This window comes from Entelurus aequoreus, linkage group LG07, assembly GCF_033978785.1.
Source record: "Entelurus aequoreus isolate RoL-2023_Sb linkage group LG07, RoL_Eaeq_v1.1, whole genome shotgun sequence".
Taxonomy (NCBI): domain Eukaryota; kingdom Metazoa; phylum Chordata; class Actinopteri; order Syngnathiformes; family Syngnathidae; genus Entelurus; species Entelurus aequoreus.
The window spans coordinates 28,889,664-28,911,428 of record NC_084737.1 but is presented as its reverse complement, the minus strand read 5'-3'; the positions used below and the strand labels follow the sequence as shown (position 1 = coordinate 28,911,428).

General features: G+C 39.5%; 1 protein-coding gene across 7 annotated transcripts in view; it reads right to left on the bottom strand.

The window, feature by feature from the left end:
- The window catches only part of LOC133653642 (protein Wnt-10b-like), a 40,295-nt gene extending 22,096 nt beyond the window's left edge, over positions 1-18,199 (bottom strand). For 4 of the 7 annotated variants that reach the window (XR_009826756.1, XM_062053151.1, XM_062053156.1 and 1 more), the window contains exons 1-3: positions 18,069-18,199; positions 17,660-17,733; positions 9,301-9,393 (exon numbers count right to left, since the gene is read on the bottom strand). Coding sequence is in view for 3 of the 7 variants with exons in the window: in XM_062053154.1 (XP_061909138.1) it covers positions 9,301-9,393; positions 17,660-17,730 (164 nt within the window). In the remaining 4 variants the exon portion in view is untranslated. Of the gene's footprint in view, positions 1-9,300; positions 9,394-17,659; positions 17,734-17,889; positions 17,983-18,068 lie in introns of all 7 variants that reach the window. The other 3 variants (XM_062053155.1, XM_062053157.1, XM_062053153.1) reach the window with 3 other exon arrangements.
- Positions 18,200-21,765: the final 3,566 nt, after the last annotated feature.

Sequence of the window (21,765 nt, the reverse complement as noted above, 5' to 3'; positions counted from 1 at the left end):
GTTACATCAGTGTCTATGATTACAGTATGGCAAAGGATACAGAAAGGAGGGTTATTTAGACAAATAAATGTCAGAACTTCTTAGGAATGAAATAGCTGACAAAGAAAGTCAAAAATATACAGGTGGTTGCTATCAAATAGAAGCTGGAAAAGCTTAAACTGGCAGGGAAATGTATCACCAAAAAGTCAATCAGTAAAGAAATGCACAAATATAAAAACAGGGTATATAAGGAGTAGATGCTAGCTCCTTTTCTTTAATGCTCAAAGGTATAAAGTCAAAGTTAAAGTACCAATGATTGTCACACACACACTAGGTGTGGTGAAATTTGTCCTCTGCATTTGACCGATCCCCTTGATCACCCCCTGGGAGGTGAGGGGAGCAGTGGAGAGGAGTGGGCAGCAGCGGTGCCGCGCCCGGGAATCATTTTTGGTGATTTAACCCCCTATTCCAACCTTTGATGCTGAGTGCCAAGCAGGGAGGTAATGGGTCCCATTTTTATATTCTTTGGTATGACTCGGCCGGGGTTTGAACTCACAACCTACCGATCTCAGGGCGGACACTCTAACCACTAGGCCATTGAATTTAGAAGAGGTGACGTGAGACAAACAGCCTCTCTATATTGTTGGACATGCACGGTATTCTCAAAAAGTGTTTTACAATTTATTATTTGTTTTACAAAGGTTTGACTTATTTTACTTAAATCTCTGAACGTGGGCCCAGCTTTAAATGTCCCCACCACGTTGCGATTTTCTCTTCAGATTTCATATGTAGCTGCACCTTCACCTCAACTGCAATATGCTCCTTTGACTCACCACAACACAGTCCAGATGCTAAATGACAGGGACTGCTACCCGCCAAGGAAAACATAAACTGACCAACTCTTTCGAGGGACATGGACATGAATGTATTATCTAAACAGACTATAATGCAATAGTATAGATGTGATTAGGCCTACATAATTATCCCATAATCTGCATAATCTAACTCTGAGGTATGCAATGAAAGAGGTACACACTTGATTAAAACAAACATTTCATACTGTGCATCAGCTAAGAGAACCAAAACGCTGTAAATATAAAAATATATGAATATATTTATGAGGTCATTGCTTGGTTTATTAAATAATATGTACCCATCAGAGAAAATGTAATTACTTAAATCAGTATTTGGATTTTGACTTTTGACTTTTTTAATGTTGTTATTTTTTTAGTACTTTAGCTGACATAATACTCTTACAAGGAACAGTATAGCACCACTTCTTGTGTTTTTGTCATGCACTGAATACAAACCTGTTTTGTTTTTTTACCAGTGTAAATGTATAAAAAATATATTTATTTCTAAGGATTTTTATATACAGTAAGATGTAAGAGGCGCTGCGCTTTAGGGTATACAATGGTGTAGATGGTATTTTGATTTGTAATGTACGATCAAACAATAAAGACTATATTTTCACTTAGTTGTGTTCATATTTAGTTTTGGTGGCATTTACCCACTCAACCATGTGAACATAGAAGTCTGTCCCCGGGTGTCCTGTGTTTAATCCTATTAACAGCAGCACCAAAGCTCACAAAACATCCATGCATCTGTGCTCTTCAATGAAGAAGAACCAGCTTACCCAGACACACATACATTGATCTCATACAGCACAACGTTTTGCTTAATTTTAAAGTATTCGATTGTATGAACACTGAACCCTCCAACCCTTGGCAACGCTATGAACCACGGGTCTTTGGAAAGCTTATTCTCCTGCCAGGGTCCCCATGGACCACCATCAACAAGGCTGCAAATGCAAGAAAAAAAATAATGAAAATGCTCTTTTGTTTGTGCAGGGATTTGCAAAGAAGTGTGAGTGGGCATTGATGGGATGTGTCTCTCTGTGATATTTAGGGCTCAAATAGGGTGATTCAGTCCATCTGATTGTGAGAAAATAAGGAAAGGTGATGAGAAGAAGGGCTGATTTTAAGAACGGGAGAGAGCAGAGTTCAAATGGCAGGCATGAGAGTGAGGTGGGCGTGTTGGAGGAGGAGGGGGTGATGCCTGTGGGATTGCTAAGGAGTCAGTGATAATTAGCTCAATTAGTGACAAAGGCAGTGTAATAAATACCGACTTAGTGTCTGGGTCCCTGCTGGCCTCTCCCTGCGCAGCCTGCGATGTGGCCCTGGCCTGATGGACAATTCATTAAACTGACAAAGTACCCCACCGTACAGGCGTGACGCAGCGAGTTAGCACCCTACAGGCCCGGCTCATTGTTCTAATTGTCTGGGCTGGAGTCACTTTGTGGCCACCTCCTACTTCACCCACCCCGCCTTCACACTCCAGCCTTCAGAGAAGCAATGGAGTTAATGCCCCTACCTTACTGTGTAAGTAGGTGATCGGCAGGTTTGGAAAAAAAAAAGCAGCGAGAGTTCCTCGGGGTGGGGCAGCCAGCGGGGGAAGGCGACGGGATTAGCGAATGGAGGTTGCCTGGGAGTGCTGGGAGCAGCTCTGATCGGAATGTAGGAGAGATGAGTCCAGAAGCTCGGATGCGGGACAAAGCGAGAGTTAATAAGGAAAGATTGAAGGGCCTGGCGACAATAGGCTGCCACCCGAGTCGAGATGAAATTGCTTCCGAGGATTATTGGGAGCAAGTGTGAGGCTTTGTGTGTGTGTCTGTGTGTGTGTTTGGTTGGGCATTTGTGTGTTTGTGCTGCAGTGTGTGTGTGTGTGTGTGTACAGGGGCAGGGGGAGTACTGGATTGATGGCTGCCCCTTTGGTTGGGGAGCAGGGGACCATCAGAGGCTAACCGGCTGTTCCCACAGTCTGTTCTGCTGCAGCCACCTTTGACACACGGGCTTGCCAGGCGGCAAGCAGGCAGCTGTGGTAAGAAGGCCGCCGTCCAGAACAACTAAACTGTCACTGAACAACCAGAGGAGTTAGGAAGAGTAACAAAGTGATGGGGGAAACAAAAGAACCAGATGAAGAAATTGTTTTCAATCATCCATGAGACTCCATCACCTCGTTGTAACACAGTCCCCATCAAGACTAGAAGGTGTTTATGACTCATGCTTGAGCAGTTATATTACAGCTGAAGATACACCAAAGCAAAATTCCTTCGTAAATCACGGAAGTGTATTTGCTGTTGGGTGGAGTGGGCTCCAATTTGAAGGAGGTAAGGATGATTAGAATTCCATAGTTGGTTTGGGTCGTTGTACTGAATGATGGACCGCTGAGTGTGGATGTAAAGGACACGGTAGGGCAGGAACTATTGGACAGGATTATCAACTGGCGGGCCGGGGTCCAAATCCGACCCGGGAATGACAACATACCAGCCCCCGAGGTTAGTTAAAGACTTGGGAGACAAACATTTTTGCAGCAAAATTCCTAAAAAACACTAGAGTGCTCCTGGACTTGGACCACTATAAAAAACATTGCCAGATTCTTGCATTGACATTTTAACGTTGCTTGCAAACATAGAACACTGCAGGTTCAAACTTCTGATTTACACACCTGAGGCGTTCCTCAAGGTACCCCTTCAAGTCCTCTCCTTGTTTTTGGCATGTACATTTGTTTAACTTCTTTAGTTATACTAGCAGTGTTCATAAAGGTTTATTTTAGGTCCTTTGTTTTTCATCATTTGGGCTTTTCACCTGGTGGCCCGCGAGTTCAGTTAAACAAACTTGTGAGTAGGGCTGGGCGATATATCGAATATACTCGATATATCACGGGTTTGTCTCTGTGCGATATAGAAAATGACTATATCGTGATATTCGAGTATACGTTCTCACGCAGTTGCTTTTAGCTGCGGGCATTACACTTCAGGCGTTTCTCCCTCTTTCCTGTCTCTCTATCTCACAAAGTGGTAAAAGAAGTGCACCTTGTTACATACGTCACATACTGTCGCGCGTGCAACGTCATACGCTCTCGCGGAGCAGAGAGGTAGCGGCATGGTAACGTTAGCTGTGATGCTAGCGGAGTGTTGCGAGTGGTAATTCGAGAGAAAGAAGGTGCCAATCTGGTAACAAATGAAGGAAGAATAATTAATTCCCAAGAAAAACAGCAGGGGATGCATCGTCTGGCGGTGGTTTGTCTTCAAACGGGAATATGTTAAACAGACAACCGTAATTTGTCAAGTATGCGGCAAAAGCGTTGCTACAAAAAGTAGCAGATCTACTAATGTAGCATCATTTGAAAAGTCACCCGCTAGAGAATGAAGAGTGCTTGAAACTCCGCATGTCAACATCTCCGGTGCCACACCCACAAAATGCCCAAGCAACCATTTCCACATCAACATCGTATGAAAAAAATAGTCAAAAACAGAAGGCGAATACGTCCGGAGTAACCTACCACATAGCGAAGGACATACACAATTTGATTTCCTATTATGCAGCTAATTTTTATATTACATTTTGTGAAATATCTTGTGTAACATCATGCACAAAAGTGCACTTTATGTTTTTAACTATTGTAGTGGGGTTCTGTACAAAAAGTGCACTTAATTTAGTGTTGTTTTGATATGTCATCTTAGTGACATCATGCACAAAAGTGCACTAATAGCTTGTTTTAAAATGTCTCTAACAATCTTGCACTTTCTGTTTTGAAATTACATGAATGTTTGTGCCACTGCTTAATAACTGTTTAATAAATACAGTTTTGGTAAATTGTCTTAGTTGTGATTTCCCTCTCTGCAAGAAAGTTTAACATTAGCATATATTAATGCAGTATGAACAAGAATGTTTTAATGTAGACACAGAATCATCATACTGGTGTGATTATATGCAGCAAGTGTTAATTCGAGGCTAAGTCAAAATATCGAGATATATATCGTGTATCGTGACATGGCCTAAAAATATCGAGATATTAATAAAAGGCCATATCGCCCAGCCCTACTAGTGAGTGACGCACATTTTTGCAGCAGATTCTTAAAAATATGTGCCATCATGGAGATGATCTTTGACTAGGTGTTTTGCAGAAGTTTCTTTGAGACAGAAAAGCGCTCCTGTAACTCTGATAAAATGAATATATTAAAATCAATGTCTATTGTAGAGGACGCTGGTCCTCTGGAATATACAAAATAGGACTAATGGTGAAGGGAAAAGTCCAGCAGGTCCTTTGCTTTCTGGAAATGTGGCCCCCAGATCTATTTAGTTGAATATCCCTGTTATAGGAAAGTGTGCTGAATGATGGGATCGTTATGACTGAAACAACAATTAAATGTGCAGTAAGTCAAAACGTAACAAATAAATGTCAAAATTTGTCACAATTAGAAGTTAAACTTTGTAAAAATTGGTTGTGACTAGCAAATTACATGGTGCTTATGCTGTCAATCACAGCTGTCTCACGCAAATGCGCATGCCCGTCACACATTTATATACACAAAAGAAATCATCAAGAAATAAAAGATTTTAAAAACGAAAAGACATGCACCTGGGGATAGGTTGATTGGCAACACTAAATTGGCCCTAATGTGTGAATGTGAGTGTGAATGTTGTTTGTTTATCTGTGTTGGCCCTGCGATGAGGTGGCGACTTGTCCAGGGTGTACCCCGCCTTCCGCCCGAATGCAACTGAGATAGGCTCCAGCACCCCCCACGACCCCGTACGGGACAAGCGGTAGAAAATAGATGGATGGATGGATGGATGCGCTGGTGTTTGGTATGTTCATGTTGAACCAGCAGGTGAAATCATACCCTTTTTTAAACACTGCTTACATAGTCAGACCAGGAAGAGGGCAGGATATAATCCTTGCATACCGTTCGGATGCTAGCAAACTGCAGCAAACAGCCTTTTAAAGTACTCATGGAGAATTTGTTTGAAGACTCTCGTCACATTTTGGCAACCATTTGTTATTACAGTATATCTTCTCAAAGGACAATACTATATAAATAACGTTTCCATATACTTTAGAGTAGTCTGTGTACCGCTTGTATAGCAGCATAGATTTGCTATCCAGTGAAAATCTCTCAACAGACAGTCATTATTGTCCAAATAGTTGACAATGTAGGTAAGTAGCCAAATAATTGTGTATTAGCTACAGTCAAGCATGTTGGTGGTAAAGCCATGGTCTGGGGCTGCATGAGCACTTGGGCTCATTCCGAATTCTCCTTCTTACCCCTTTCTCCTTCTTCTCAAACCTCTCTCATAGCTTCAGCATCTAGTGCCATGGCAAAGTGTTGAAAATACACCCGTTGGCAATCGGATGTTGCTCGAGTTTTGCTACGTCATCAACCGTCGCCATTTGTTGGCAGTGACGTAAAGCAGATGGGACAAATGTTTGTTTACTTTCAAGATGCCGTCGCACGGGATGTTTGGCTGTGTTTGGCCTCTTTTTTTCTTTTGCTTGTCTGCATCAAGTAGAAAACAGACCTTTTTGCTGTCGTTTCTGAAGCGGATCATTATTGCGTGTCCCCTTCAGGAAAAAAAGCATCTGATAGTTTTGCCGTTACACGTTGGTCTCACGTGTGTTTCCAGACACGATGGCAAAAGGTGAATGTAACGTACAGACTTTTCACAAACTAGATCATGTTACATTACTGATGAGGCAGAAAACAAGCAATGCAGTGCTCAGAAGCAATAACCTACGGTAGCTTCAACTGCGTTGCTCGCTTGTGGGAACGAGTGTTTAAAACATACAATAAACAATTGAAAACGTGGCTTATGTGGCTGTACAGTTAGTTTTTTCTACATTGATGCAACAAATACTATAGTAACTGCTACTTTTAGCAATATATACTGGAACGTAACAGTTTTAGGAAGCGATAAAAAATACAACAAACAATTAAAAAATTGCCAATATTTATGTGGAGTAGCAACGGATGAACATCTGAACAAAACCATTAGCGTCATTATTATAAAAATCAGTAATTAAGCATTTTACTTACATTTGTAAGCTTTTCTTGGTTTGTTTTCTGCCATCGTTTTTTTAACATGCATAGTGTAAATTTCTCCTCTCTCTAGATATCCTAGGGAGGTCACCGAGCTCACTTTGTTTAGAGAGCTCTGTGACCCTCACACTTGGCCCTTCCCCCTTATCTGACGGCGATTTCGGATGCCACTTGATTGACGTGAACACGCAAAACAAAGAGGGAAGGGCTAAAACAAGGGGTAAGGGTGAGTATTTCGGATTGAGCCTAAATGAGGTAAACCTGAATTCCAGCGTGCACTGTGACATTATGAGCAGTGTTGGGACTAACGCGTTACAAAGTAATGCGTTACTGTAACGCCGTTATTTTCGGCGGTAACTAGTAGTCTAACGCGTTATTTTTTATATTCAGTAACTCAGTTACCTTTACTACATGATGCGTTACTGCGTTATTTTACGTTATTCTTTATAAAGTATTGGCTTGAAAGTGAGAAGATCTAAAAGTGTTTTATTGGAGAGCTGCAGTGTCGTCCTTCTGATTCTTCCTGTCTCACAAGCCGGACAAGAGAGAGGGCGCTGTGTGTTGGCGGGTGGGGGTAGGGGGGTGTTGTATGTGGCGTGTCTGTGTTTACTAACAAGACATCATGGCGGAGCAGAAGTCGAGTTTCTTAACATCAAGATATTCTCACTACTTTTCTTTTGTCAAGCACAAAGAAAATAACATTTTAGTTAAATGTAAGTTGTGTCTTGGATCAAAGATCCTATTTACTGCCCAAAAACAGCAATTAACATGCTTCGACGAAGCTAGTAAAGAGAGACACACTACACCTCCACCTCCACCTCCACCAAAGCAACAGCGGCTGGATTTTAACGGAGGGACTGCTAGCCAGGACAACATTGATAGAGCCATTGCAGCGTATGTGCTAGAAGACATGCAGGCTATGTCTACAGTGGAGTCATCTGATTTCAGGCAGCTGGACACAGTGGACAGTGAGTACATAAACATGGAAAGCGAGCTAAAGAAAACACTCAAAATTCTGCCTCTGCTCATCATTCAGCACTGAAGGTACACACACTCTGTCAATTCTCTTATATACTCTTTCATTCTGGACTTCTAGAGTGTTTGATTATCACATCACTCTAAATGTATAGACTATAAAGTTCACAAACATAAAGAGGGATCCTAGTGGGCCAGGCCAATCTTTCCTTTTCGCTAAACTAAAACTGGGGAAATGCGTAGAGAGCTCTGGGCTTCAGTACAGTGTTGATCTCCTGAAAACATGATTTTATTTCACAATTCCTTGAGAGAAAAAAATGCCTGGTTAGGAGTGTGTATAGCAGTAAGTGTGCTGTATATAGTGACATGACATATAATCATGTCATGTGTGCCTTCCTTGGGTGAAGCCAGGTTTACAGCTATGTTGTGATATGTTGTGACATGTTGTTATTATGCGGTTTGTTACTTATGTATGTTATGTTGCAGCTATTTAAAATAGTTTTGTCAATTTGTTCTGGCCCGAAATAAATTAGCCCTTTGAAACATATCTTTGTCTTTGTGTGTTGTACGTAGAGCACATTGCTTAGCAGAGTTCAGTGATGCAAATGCATGTCAAGTTTATCAACAGATTGTATTATTCTCCAGTGCAATAACAGTACTGAAATGAAGGCTAAAAGGGCATTAATGGGAGCCTTAAAAAAAAAAATAATTAAGTAACTAAATAGTTACTTTTCACAGTAACACATTACTTTTTGGTGTAAGTAACTGAGTTAGTAACTGAGTTACTTTTGAAATAAAGTAACTAGTAACTGTAACAAGTTACTGGTTTTCAGTAATTAACCCAACACTGATTATGAGGCAGAGCAGATTCCCTCCCTTGGGAAGTATGGGAGTTTTCCAACATGACAAGTGCTTTGCTGAGGAAGCCGACGGTAAAGGGAATGGAGTGGCCAACATGTTTCCAAACTCAAACCCAAATGTCATCATGGAGGAAGGAGCACAGGAGGATTCCAGTAACAACCTGTGCTGCCCTGTTCAAGTTCTTGTCCCAGTGCTATAATATGATTGTATTTACTAAATATTGACAATCTTGGTTTATTGTGACTCACCTGTGATTAGTCTTTTTACACAATAGCTGTATGTCACAGGACAGTAAATTAATACTGCTATATAAGCGGACTACTGTAAAGTAGACCCGAGTTTCAGTGTCAAGTATTGTCCCTTGAGAACATTGCTAAAATGTGAGGGGTGTACTCAGTTTTTTGAGATACGGTATGTGCAAACAAACAATGAATATAGATATACATTTAATTTGAGTTTCTGTGGAAAATTTAATACATACTTTTAATATTCAGATGTGTAAGTGTGAGTGTTTTTGATTGTGTGTTTGTGTGTGTATGTGTGGGTGTGCAGGCAGCAGCTGCGAGGCAGACATGGTCCAGGAGAATCGTCCCCTAGCAACTGACCTTTTCGGCAGATGGCAGTTCCAGAGTAACAGCCACGCAGCATTACAATGAACATGGCCTCCTAACATCTCCATTACTTCATCATCCTGCGACCTGCCACAAACAACCACACAGGAGAGTGAGCGGTGCCACCCGATGCGACACGGGCAGGGGTCAAAGTACACAACACATTCTAAGCATGTCGTTTTGATTTCAGGTGTTGCCAGCGTTTCGATATTAGCAAAAAGGCTGAAGAGTGCTGATTCAGGACAGGTAACTCTTCTTGCTCACTGCTAAACCTCAAGAGACTCTCACACCGCAGTTTTCCATTGTAGGGGTTTCTGCACAAGTGAATCAGATTCAAAATGTGGATGGCACACTCAACCACACTAAGCAATCCGTATGATGTTTTTGGTCAGGCTCATTGCAGTGGTGCAGGATAGAGAACGAACTAGGGCTGGGCGATATATCGATATACTCGATATATCGCGGGTTTGTCTCTGTCCGATATAGAAAATGACTTTATCATGATATTCGAGTATACGTTCTCACGCAGTTGCTTTTAGCTGCGAGGCATTAAACTACATGTGTTTCTCACTCTTTCCTGTCTCTCCTTCTCACAGAGACTTTAAAACAAGCGCACATTCTTACATACGTCACATACTGTCACGTGAGCAACGTCACACGCTCCCGCGGAGCGAGAGGTAGCGACATGGTATCGTTAGCTGTGATGCTAACAGCTAACGGTGTGGTTTGAGTGGTAATATGAGAGAAAGAAGGTGCGACTCTGGTAACAAATGGAGGAATAATTAATTCCCAAGAAAAACAACGTCCATCGTCTGACGGTGGTTTGGCTTCAAGCGGGAAGATGTCTTTACATCATGTCAACATCTCCGTTCGGTGCCACACCAACTAAATGCCGAAGCAACTATTTCCACATCAACACCGTAGGACATATACTATTTGATATGCAGCTCATTTTTATGTGATACTTATTGAAATATCTTGTGTGTCATCATACACAAAAGTGCACTTATAGCTTGTTTTAAAATGTCTCTGACAATTTTGCACTTTCTTTTTTGGAAATGACATGAATGTTTGTGCCACTGCTTAATAACTGTTTAATAAATACAGTTTTGGCAAATTGACTTAGTTGTGATTTCCCTCTCTGCATGAAAGTTTAAAATGATTATATATTAATGCAGTATGAACAAGAATGTTTTAATATAGACACATAGAATCATCATACTGCTGTGATTATATGTATCAAGTGTTCATTCAAGGTTAAGGCAAAATATCGAGATATATAACGTGTATCGCGATATGGCCTAAAAATATTGAGATATTAAAAAAAGGCCATATCGCCCAGCCCTAGAACGAACTATTGAAGATGTGAGAGAGATAGTATTGTACTCTAATGTGTGTGCATGGATATCAGCATTCACTCACAGCACTCCCACTAAAAGATACTAATCGACAGTTGACACATATTTCATTGACGTGAAATAAACTACTACAAATAATGGAAGACTTTATGCGCTTGAAGACTACAGTCATTACAAAGCATGACTCACCCCGAGTAACATTTCAGCTCCACAGGAAGTGACCAGGAGTGATGTGTTAATGGGGGACAGTGGAATGTCAACAACATGCAGTGAAAAGGAGCAACCATAGGCTAAAGTAACGTCTGGCAACCTAAAGTACAAGACACGGTGTACCAACAGCCAGTAAGTGTGAATAATGTGTGTGTAAGTCCTGGTGACCACAACGCAGAGGTCTTCAATAGAGGGTTCGCAGAGGTATTGCAAGTGGAGAGGGTCTTGACATTTTTGGTAAATTTGACTTTTTTTATTTTAGAGGTACACGAAAATGGATGGATGGATTTTTCCCCTGCAACATTTTTTTTTTACAAATTTAAATGTCCAAAAATACACATTAAAGGGGCTGTTTGCAACATTTATGTGAATGCCTAGGATGCTAACTTTCCAATGTGTTTTAAGTATTATATTCTACCTTTACATGCCTTTAGCACGTAATAACATAACTACATTCGTTTGGAACATGCAGTCGCGCATTAACTTCAGCATCAACATCAGCTGATGATAGCGATTTAGATAGCAAACATTAGCTATCATTGAATGTAGGGCTGGGCGATATATCGATTATAGTCGATATATCGCGGGTTTGTCTCTGTGCGATATAGAAAATTACTATATCGTGATATTCGAGTATACGTCCTCACGCAGTTGCTTTTAGCTGCGGGCATTACACTGCAGGCGTTTCTCACTCTTGTCTCTGCTTCTCACAGAGAGTTAACCAAGCGCACCTTGTTACAAACGTCACATACTGTCACGCGTGCCACGTCACACGCCCTCGCGGAGCAGAGAGGTAGCGGCATGGTAACATTAGCTGTGGTGCTCGCGGTGCGAGTGGTTATACAAGAAAGAGATAAGGTGCGAATCTGGTAACAAATAAGAAAGAAGAATTAATTCCCAAGAAAAACAGCACGGGTTCCATCGTCTGGCAGTGGTTTGGCTTCAAGCGGGAATATGTTGAACAATTATGCGGCAAAAGCGTTGCTACAAAAAGTAGCAGCACTGCTAATTTGTAGCATCATTTGAAAAGTCACCCGCTCGAGAATGAAGAGTGCTTGAAACTCCGCATTTCAACATCTCTAGTCGGTGCCACACCGACAAAATGCCGAAGCAACTATTTCCAGATCAACACCGTATGAAAAACATAATCAGCAACAGAAGGAGATAACGTTCGTAGCAACCTACCACATAGCGAAGGACATACACTTATTTGATTTCCTATTATGCAGCTCATTTTTGTTTGACAGTTATTGAAATATATTGTGTGACATCATGCACAAAAGTGCACTTTATTTGTTTTAAACTATTGTAGTGGTGTTCTGTACAAAAAGGGCACTTTAATTTAGTGTTGTTTTGATATGTCATCTTAGTGACATCATGCACAAAAGTGCACTAATAGCTTGTTTTAAAATGTCTCTGACAATCTTGCACTTTCTGTTTTGGAAATTACATGAATGTTTGTGCCCCTGCTTAATAACTGTTTAATAAATACAGTTTTGGTAAATTGACTTAGTTGTGATTTCCCTCGCTGCATGAAAGTTTAAAATGAGCATATATTAATGAAGTATGAACAAGAATGTTTTAATATAGACACAGAATCATCATACTGCTGTGATTATATGCATCAAGTGTTAATTCAAGGCTAAGGCAAAATATCGAGATATATATATTGTGTATCGTGATATGGCCTAAAAATATTGAGATATTAATAAAAGGCCATATCGCCCTGACCCTAATTGAATGTATATTCTATCATAACAACAACAAAACTGCAAATTGTTAGTTGCTTCTCAGGGACTGCTTATGTGTATGTGAAAAGCTCCCTGCATGTACATGTGGAACAGACAGCGGTGAGTGACAAGCCTGAAAGCCAAACAAATTCCTCTGACCAATGAGCAATTTTTTATTTATTATAATTAGCAATTGTGAAAAATATAGACACTTTAAAAATATATATATATTCTGTTTGACCACCAATGGTAACATAAGCTAGCCAGTGTTGTTTTTGTTTTATATTATTGGTTTAAAACATTAACTTTGAGCAAGTTGCAAACATCCCCTTTAATATTGATCCAACATACTGTAATGTAGTTTAGAAATAGCAGTGGCATGGCCACACCACTCACTTGCAGGTTTAAAATAAAAATATAAATAAACAATTAGATATGTTAGCATCTAAAATAGCTAACGATTAGTGGCAAAAGCTGCCAAGTAGCTATCAATTAGGGTGCTGGTTGCCAGCTAGTGATTAGCAGTGCTATACAGTATTATTGTAATATTTTAGAATTGCACAAATAACAAGGTACTTTTATGACCACTTAAATTGAAAAACCAATCACAATTTTATAAGTAAGGGGGTACTCACTCCATCTCTCCATCAGTATGGGCGTCCTTGGCTGGGAAAACATTGAACACCCTGCTATAATGGGTAAAGCATTGGCCATTTAGAGAAGCATTATGCAGGTGTACCTAATGTTGCAGTAGGTGAGTGTATATCATAACACACGCTTTCACCATTACTGTCCAATCAAATTAGGTTTATGTTTAATTAGAAAAACAAAAACATTTCAGTTGTGTTAAATATCATACCTTAGATTTTTTTAATAAACAAGGAATATAAATTGTAAGAAAGAGCAATGTTTTCTGCTGTCAAAGAAGTTGCAGCCAAAAGTAAACATTTTGCATAGAAAAGAAGATTTATATCAATTTTGTTTTTATTGTGGTCTCCTCTTGGGCTCTCCCTATAGTTATTACAGTAAGTGTGTTTTACTTTTGAAAAAATTCAGCAAGTATTTTTAGAGTGGAACCAATAGCACACCTTTGCAACAACTATAAACATACAGTAAAGCCTATACATAAAGTGAGTCTAAAATAAAATAAACAAATGTAAAAGTCTTTTAAAAAATGCTTTTATAGTTTTACTATACCTGCCCTTCCACTGGAACAATTACCCGATTAATGTCATTGCAATTACCTGATTCTGAATAACTGCTATGGAAAAGATCATTAAAACAACAACACTTGTGGTATAGTATTATATATATCACAACACTGTACTGTGTGTAAATATAATAAATGTCATTTGTCAGTAGCCTTCATGTATTCCATTACATACTCATGTAGTAGTACTCATGGGTACTGAAGGATTTGTGCATCATTGAAACATGTTATCCTATCCATTAAGTCATCATCTGATTTGCCATTGGCAGGAGCACTAGCCATCTTTAAGTCAACAAACCGCACCAAGCCATTATCTCTAATCTGCTAAATACAGCCGGGAACAAAAGGATTTTTTGGTTTTAATTACGAGCTGTGTTTTACAGGATGAGTGGGCGAGGGTTCAGCACTGACACAGCACTGGAGGAATGTTTATTTGCTGCAGTTTAGGAGCTGAGTGGCTTGCAGGGACTATGACACATTCCTGTGTCACTGCTCTCAAACGCACACTTGCAATCATACTCTGGTGCCCCATGTGTTTGTTCACAGTCGTGCAAGTATAGCATTTATCCACCCAATGTGGCAACTTATCATGCTTGCCAGTGTCATTCAAAGCATTGTGATGTGACATCACTTCCTCTGTGTGTCACAGTCAGTGTGTGTCTCATATCAGACATCAGAACTATGGGGATTCTTAACCACAAATAGCCCAACCATCCATGTTTGTTTGTGTTTGCACGCATGTCTCCATCATTCCCGCATCAGTCCCATTCATTATCCACAAATTTTGGCAGAAGATATTTCTCTTGGAAACTTTGTCTCTCAGGCCACAGTGACAGAGGGGACAGCTAACCGCAGGAGAAACACATCTCCCCAACAACGTGCATGCCAGGAATGGCTTGCATAACACAACCGCTACAGTCCTGCATTCTCTCCATGTCTAAAATGTGCATATTTTCTTGGTGTCACGTTCTCAAATGTACTGTTCGCCCCGGTTTGGTCTTGTCTCCGTGTAATATACTCACACAGCTTTTATCGCTAATCGCTTCCAGAGCTGGAGAGATGCTAAAAGCTGGGCGCCTCGGCCAGCTGCCTTTTAATACATGTTGCAACCTAAAAAAAAGTTCAGCATTGGTCCTGAATAATCTTGTTTTCATACACACTGCGAATGCCACATGTGTTGTGGTGTTTAAATATGTTTGTTCAGGCAATTTGCTGTCCATCAATCCCTTCATTTTCTATACGGCTTGTCCTCATTATGGCTGCAAGTGAGCTAAAGCCTACCCCAGATGACTGGTTGCCAATCACAGGACACAGACATACAACCATTCCAGTGACGTGCTGTCATGGGAGGCAAGGGAGGCAGTGCCTCACCTTGACACCAGGTGGCTTAACCATGAGATGTTCAAAAACCAAGTAATAAAATAAAATAAGTTTGAATATTTATCTTTTGGTCTATGCTTTCTATGTGATTTTGGTGTGGTTCCAGTATATTTTGATAATTTTCATGGTCAAAATCGCGGAAATTCCGTGTTTCCTGATCAAAATGACGCGGCAGACGAGAAGTGAGGCAGACACACTAAGTGTATTGAGCGTGTGCGTGCGAGGGGGCGCGTGCTTGTTGCCACGGGGAAAAGGCAGGCCATGAGGCAGCAAGTACCTCTGCCTCAAGGTAGGGGGCGATATATTGTCAACTGGCAGTTCAATGCCTCAGCAGTACTCTGACTCGCCACACTGGGAGAAGTGGGGGCTTTCTCTCTGGCACTCATCGAGGGTGGACGCTCCCCTTCCCTCTCCCTTATCTCTCCTGCTTGCTTCTTTGTCTTGTCTTAACTTTCTTGTTGCCTCTTTTTGCACTGCTCTCCAAATCTAAACATTGGAACTATTTAACTGGCCTCAACGAAATTGACAAGATCTTGGTTTTGGGGGAACCTGCTGTCGTGACGAAGCGGTTGTTGCTGGACACGCGACAGACTCTTGGGAGAAGAAGGAGTGCCGTGTGCCTGGCGACCCTTTTCTGTCGAGGACGTGAAGATATCTACCTATTCGGAATTATGACAACAGGACATCTGCTGATTGGAGTAAGCGTTGCTCTAGTTTGTCCACAAATTGGAAGTTGCTGGCAGTCTTCAAAGTACCCCAAAGCTGCCACGAATGATTGGAGTATGCGAGAAGAACTGTGGACACTCTTGTGATTTGGATAACATCGGACTGTCTGCCTCGCAGGATTTTTGAGGACCAGTCATAGACAATTTAGAGTGAAAAGCAAATTTTCATTTTCACTCTTTTACAAAACATTCTAACGTGGATTGTTTCCCTGGCTTCGAGACTCTCCCGAAGGACAGTGCAGCGAAGACACAACAAACTCCCTTCTTGTCTCTCATGGACACACACCTGTTGTTGTTGACTTTGGACTTATCGGCTGCACAAGAATCAAGGCCGCGGAACAGACACACTGTAGGCTTACATAACAACATGCATCCACAAAAATATACGCCACCCATACATTGAACCCCAACCCAACGCCCTCGACGCAAATCCCATAGGGGTGGTGGAAGGATGGTCAGCGCCGAGAGCTGCGGCCTACCACCATTACTCCGCCCCTTCCCTCTGTTGCTAGATATCTCGAGATGTATGTTGTAATATGTATATGTGCTTTGCTATGGAGGTTTTTTCCCACTCCAGACTGGGCCCCCTTAGGAGCCCAGTCTAGATTGTATTTTTTTACTCATCCTTCACCAGCGTTTTACCTTTTTCCCCATCTTTTACGGGGCGCCCCATCAGCGTTCCTGTTCTGTAACCCTGTACACTGTTTGTTTGTCTAATCTTGAACTGGTTTGTGCTGAAAACAAAGTTTTGTTGTACTTGTGCAATGACAATAAAGACTTATCTATCTAATCCAGCTAGCAGACACATGTCTCTCCAGCGGAAGCCAGACTTTTTCTTTAAACTGTATTTATAACAAAAATGGCATTTTTATTAAAGTAAGCCTGTGTTTGTGGGTGTTTTTTGTCAGACGCAAAAATATTGTTTTATTGCTTGGAAGGAAATTGAATTAAATGAATGTGTCTGCCAATATGGAGGATTGTACACTGCATCCAACATTAAATACTTCTCTAAACTGGACTTTTAGACAATATGAATGTGATCATACAATGTACGTTTTCATGGAGGATAGCTATTGCTGCTTCAGACACAAATACAGAAAGGTAAGATACACTCACAATACTTGATTTATTTTGTTAAAAGTATATGGTACTAAAAAGTATTTAATAACAACTTTATCAAATACTTTTTGGACCCATTTATCATATCATAATATTATTATGATAACGTTTTTATGAAAGCGAATAACTCCCTTCTTTTTCCTGTTACTCTAATGTGCAGCCTAAATTACCAGTGATTAGAGCTGCACATATGAATTTAAGTTCAAAATGTTTAGTTCACCGCACGTCACTGAACCATGCACACCAACTACTTTGCCAACATGCTTTTTGATTAATTGATTGATTGAAACTTTTATTAGTAGATTGCACGGTACAGTACATATTCCGTACAATTGACCATTAATGGTAACACCCGAATAAGTTTTTCAACTTGTTTAAGTCGGGGTCCACGTTAATCAATTCATGCTGCCACAATTTGCTGAAATAAACACATTGTCATACACTTTTATGAAATATGTTGGTGAACCACCACACAAATATTAGGTAGGCACAACAATTATATTGTTCTTCTTTGTTTATATAAAGGCAACTATCACATGATATAGAAATGGAGATCTGTGAGTGTCAGGTGGACAAAACACCGGCTGGTAGGAATGTGTGCTTGCTTATTTATATTCATACCTTTTATTAAGAGCCTCTTGGTCACATTTATTATTCATATTAGTCACATTTGTCTTGGAAGCAGATGCCATTCCCTGTGGATAGAAAAGGGTGATAATAACACTCAATGGCCACGACATTCAAAACACCTCTAGACTCTAACAAAATTCAATATAAGAGCTATATGAAACAATTTATCGTCATGTATTACTGAAATATAAGCATTTATAGAGCGGATGAGAAAACATAACCTCAGCTGTGAAGCCATTGATTGACTGCACACAAGCAGCTTTGTACACTTCATTGTTCGACTGACATCTAGTGGTCAAAATGACAATGCTAACCTAATGGTGGGAGAAAAACGAGGAATTTACAGTTGTACAGGAAGAAGAAATTGGAAATATTCTACTTCCTTATTCTTATAACCTACCTGATGTGGTGTGTAGTGTTTTGTTGTTTGCTTTAACTTCTGTGTCGTGTTTCGAGCTAGCTAGCAAACATAAGGTCGACGTTAGCTCACTTGAGGGCACGCCCACAAAAAAATCACGTGACTTTGGGTTGAGTACCGTAAGGCCGCTGTAAAGAGGAACACAAAATACATAATAAAGGCACAGAAATATGTATTTTACATTTTAGATATTGCTTTTATAAAATATCTTATTTTTTATAGGGTGTGCAAGGTCTAATTACCATGAATTGAATAACGTGGACCCCGACTTAAACAAGTTGAAAAACTTAGTCGGGTGTTACCATTTAGTGGTCAATTGTACGGAATATGCGCACTTACTGTACAATCTACAAATAAAAGTTTCAATCAATCAATCAATACTGTAATTGAATTATGCTAAAATCTTACCAAACATAGCAATTTTTTTTAGAATTGCAAAACCACAATAACAACATATGGATAAAGTTTAACGGCCGCTGTGGGATTAGGATTTTATATTCTATCCTTATTATGGGAACTTTGAGTACATTTATAATTTAGAGTCTTACCAAATGTTTGTATCGTTCATACAGTATGTGGTAAATCTTTGTAAAGTCTATTTTACTTTTTCCTGTATGTTTATTGGATGCCCTCATCTTGATGGCTGCAAAACAAGTTTACCTTTGGGTAATATAAAGTAACCTAACTTGATTAATGGTGAGTAATTGAATTATGCTAAAACCTTACCTAACATAGCAAGTTTTTTTAGAATTGCAAAACCACAATAACAACATATGGGTAAAGTTTAACGCCCTCTGTAAACAGGAACACAAAATAAATGATAAAGGCAGAAATATGTATTTGACATTTTAGATATTTCTTTTATAAAATATCTTATTTTGTATAGGGTGTCCAAGGTGTAGTGTACTTCTGCCCGAATGCAGCTGGGATAGGCTCCAGCCACCTCCACGACCCCGAGAGGGACAAGTGGTAGAAAATGGATGGATGGATGGATGGATGGGATGGATATTTACTAATGAACATGTTTTGGTTTTGATTGAGGCAAGTTTGGGGAGATATGGGCAAAGTGGGGGGGAGCAACTTCACACAGGTTGGATAGCTTCCTCCATTTCAACTGATGTGTCTCACTACTTACACACCCATTTTCAGCTTCTCCCCTCTGGACGGAGGTTTTTAGTCCCAAAAGGCAGAACAAAACGGTCCAGATGCAGTTTTTCCCAGCTGCCATTAAAGAACTAAACAAGCTGTATAGTCCTTTTTTGCCCATATTTGCTTTTATATAATTTATTATTTTATTCATGCTATTTTATTCTGGCTTGTCCCAAACTTAATCTGATTGGGATTTTATATTATATAATTTTTATGGGAACTTTGAGTTCATTTACTATTTAGAGTCTTACCCAATGTTTGTATTACTGATACAGTATGTGGTAAGTCTTTGTAAAGCATGACTATTTTACTTTTTCCTGTATGTTTATTGGATGTCCATATGTTGATGGCTGCAAAACAAGTTTGCCTTTGGGTAATATAAAGTAACCTAACTTGATTCATGGGGAGTAATTGAATTATGCTAAAATCTTACCTAACATAGCAAGTTTTTTTAGAACTGCAAAACCACAATAACAACATGTGGGTAAAGTTTAACGGCAATGTCTAGTACACTGTTTAAAGATACATTTGTAGAGTGGCTCTGAGTAATTGAAAAACACCGTATGTCTTGTATTTAAACAAATTCAATTATTCACCATGATTAAAGGTTGTTTTCTTTTAAAAATACAATAATCTTGAAAACTATTGCAGTCTCAAATAATAAAAAATCTAAATATATGTATTTTTTTAAAAAGGGTTATAAAGTCATTAAATATATTTCTTGTATTTCAAAAATAATCATACAAAAAAGATTACATTCTATTGTATATGATTGTATTATTCAATAAAATATATAAGGGTAGATATATCTGAATACATTTAGGTATTGTATTATTAATTTTGCTATTCAATTACGAACCATAAATATAAAAATTATTTTAGCATAATTATGTTCATATGTGCAAATACAAAAATGTAAATACTTGCCTCTAATGTATTTTTTAGATTTGTCACACTGAGAAAACCACTATTTCATATATTTTTTGTGAATATTTGAATGCAATTAGGTATAATGCCATGACGAAAGGAATGGACACCTTAACAATTAACTTAACTTTATTAACAGTAAAAAGTTTCCAGAATAGCGAGGGCAACGCCTATTAAGTGCAGAAACATCTTGGAAAGCAACAGGACTTTTTTGAAATAATGAGGCAGTTAAACATGTTGAACTCTGAGGTAAAAGTGTTTTGTCATGTCACGTCACTCACAAAAATAGAACATTAAAAGATCACACAAGGAGACCCATACCTCATATTTCACTTCACGTTTTGAAAAATAGTTTCACAATTCAGGTAGAAGCAGAATGGTGACAAGTACACATGCTGTGTTCCCATCCACACAATTTTCTCTTTGTCTGTCACAAATCAACAAGTGCAGTTTTATTTCTCCATATTTTTTTTGTTTTTTGTCAAACCACCTCAAGTACATTCTGCAATGAAAGGAAGTTCAACTATTAAAGCAGCAAACCCACAATAACACATTGAGAATACTTAGTTTGGTCTCATTCGTGTTCCCAAAATCAACAATAACAGAAAAGTCACTGTACTGTAGCAATCAGGTATTTGGGTGCTAGAAAGAAGCAGGAGGTAACATATCTTGTGAACTTGAGGAATATGCTGGATACCATTTGGAATATAGCTGATTAATAAATACACAAAAGGCTGAAACAAGCAACATTAAATATTTACCATCCGACTTGTCTGCTGAACGATTACCTTGATTCCAATTAAGTTCTCTTTAGTTTCAGTTTTAGATGCCGAGGCTAAAACATAAGTAGAAATAAAAATCTAATTCTCAGTTAGTGCAGCAACTTGAGTGCGACAACGAGCGCAACGCTGAGGGAATCTGAGAAAGGCTGTTTATAAATTAAATCTACGATCATTGAGAGTATTCAGCAGTAGTTTCAGTGCAGGAGAACGATCACAACAAAGTAAAAGCCATCAAGTGCTTCGGCAATGATTTTATATATATAAGCAGATGATCTACAGGTGCATTCCTGTAAAGGTAAACACAACCCCGGGCCATCTTGGTCAGGGTTTTTCTTGAACACCTCATGGCTCATGGTCTGATCTGCACCAGTATTCACTGTAAAATCCACAATTCTTTGTTTGAGCCCTGCATTTAATGCAAGAGGGGAGCTACTCTACCATCACAAAATTCCCATTGTGTACCTGGGTCATGCAGCAAATAGTCTTTTTTCTGATTTCACATACTGTAAACAGGATATTTAAGGCAGTCCTTTTCAGTTTGTATCCGTAAGAGAGGCACAACTTTCTCAGTGCATATGAAGCTTACCTGACACCATCTTGCACCACCAAACAAATCTCATAAGTGCTGTTTTTAAGTGTGCCACAGTGAGCCTCCCCTCAGAGAATATACTACAGTTCAGGCCTCACCCAAGACTTTTGTTCACTCTCGACAGGAACTACATCTAAACTCATGTCGCTTCTAAACTAGTGCTGTCGAACCATTCATTTTTTAATCACACTTTTGAATTTTGATTAATGGCAGTAAAGTACTTGCTTGTATA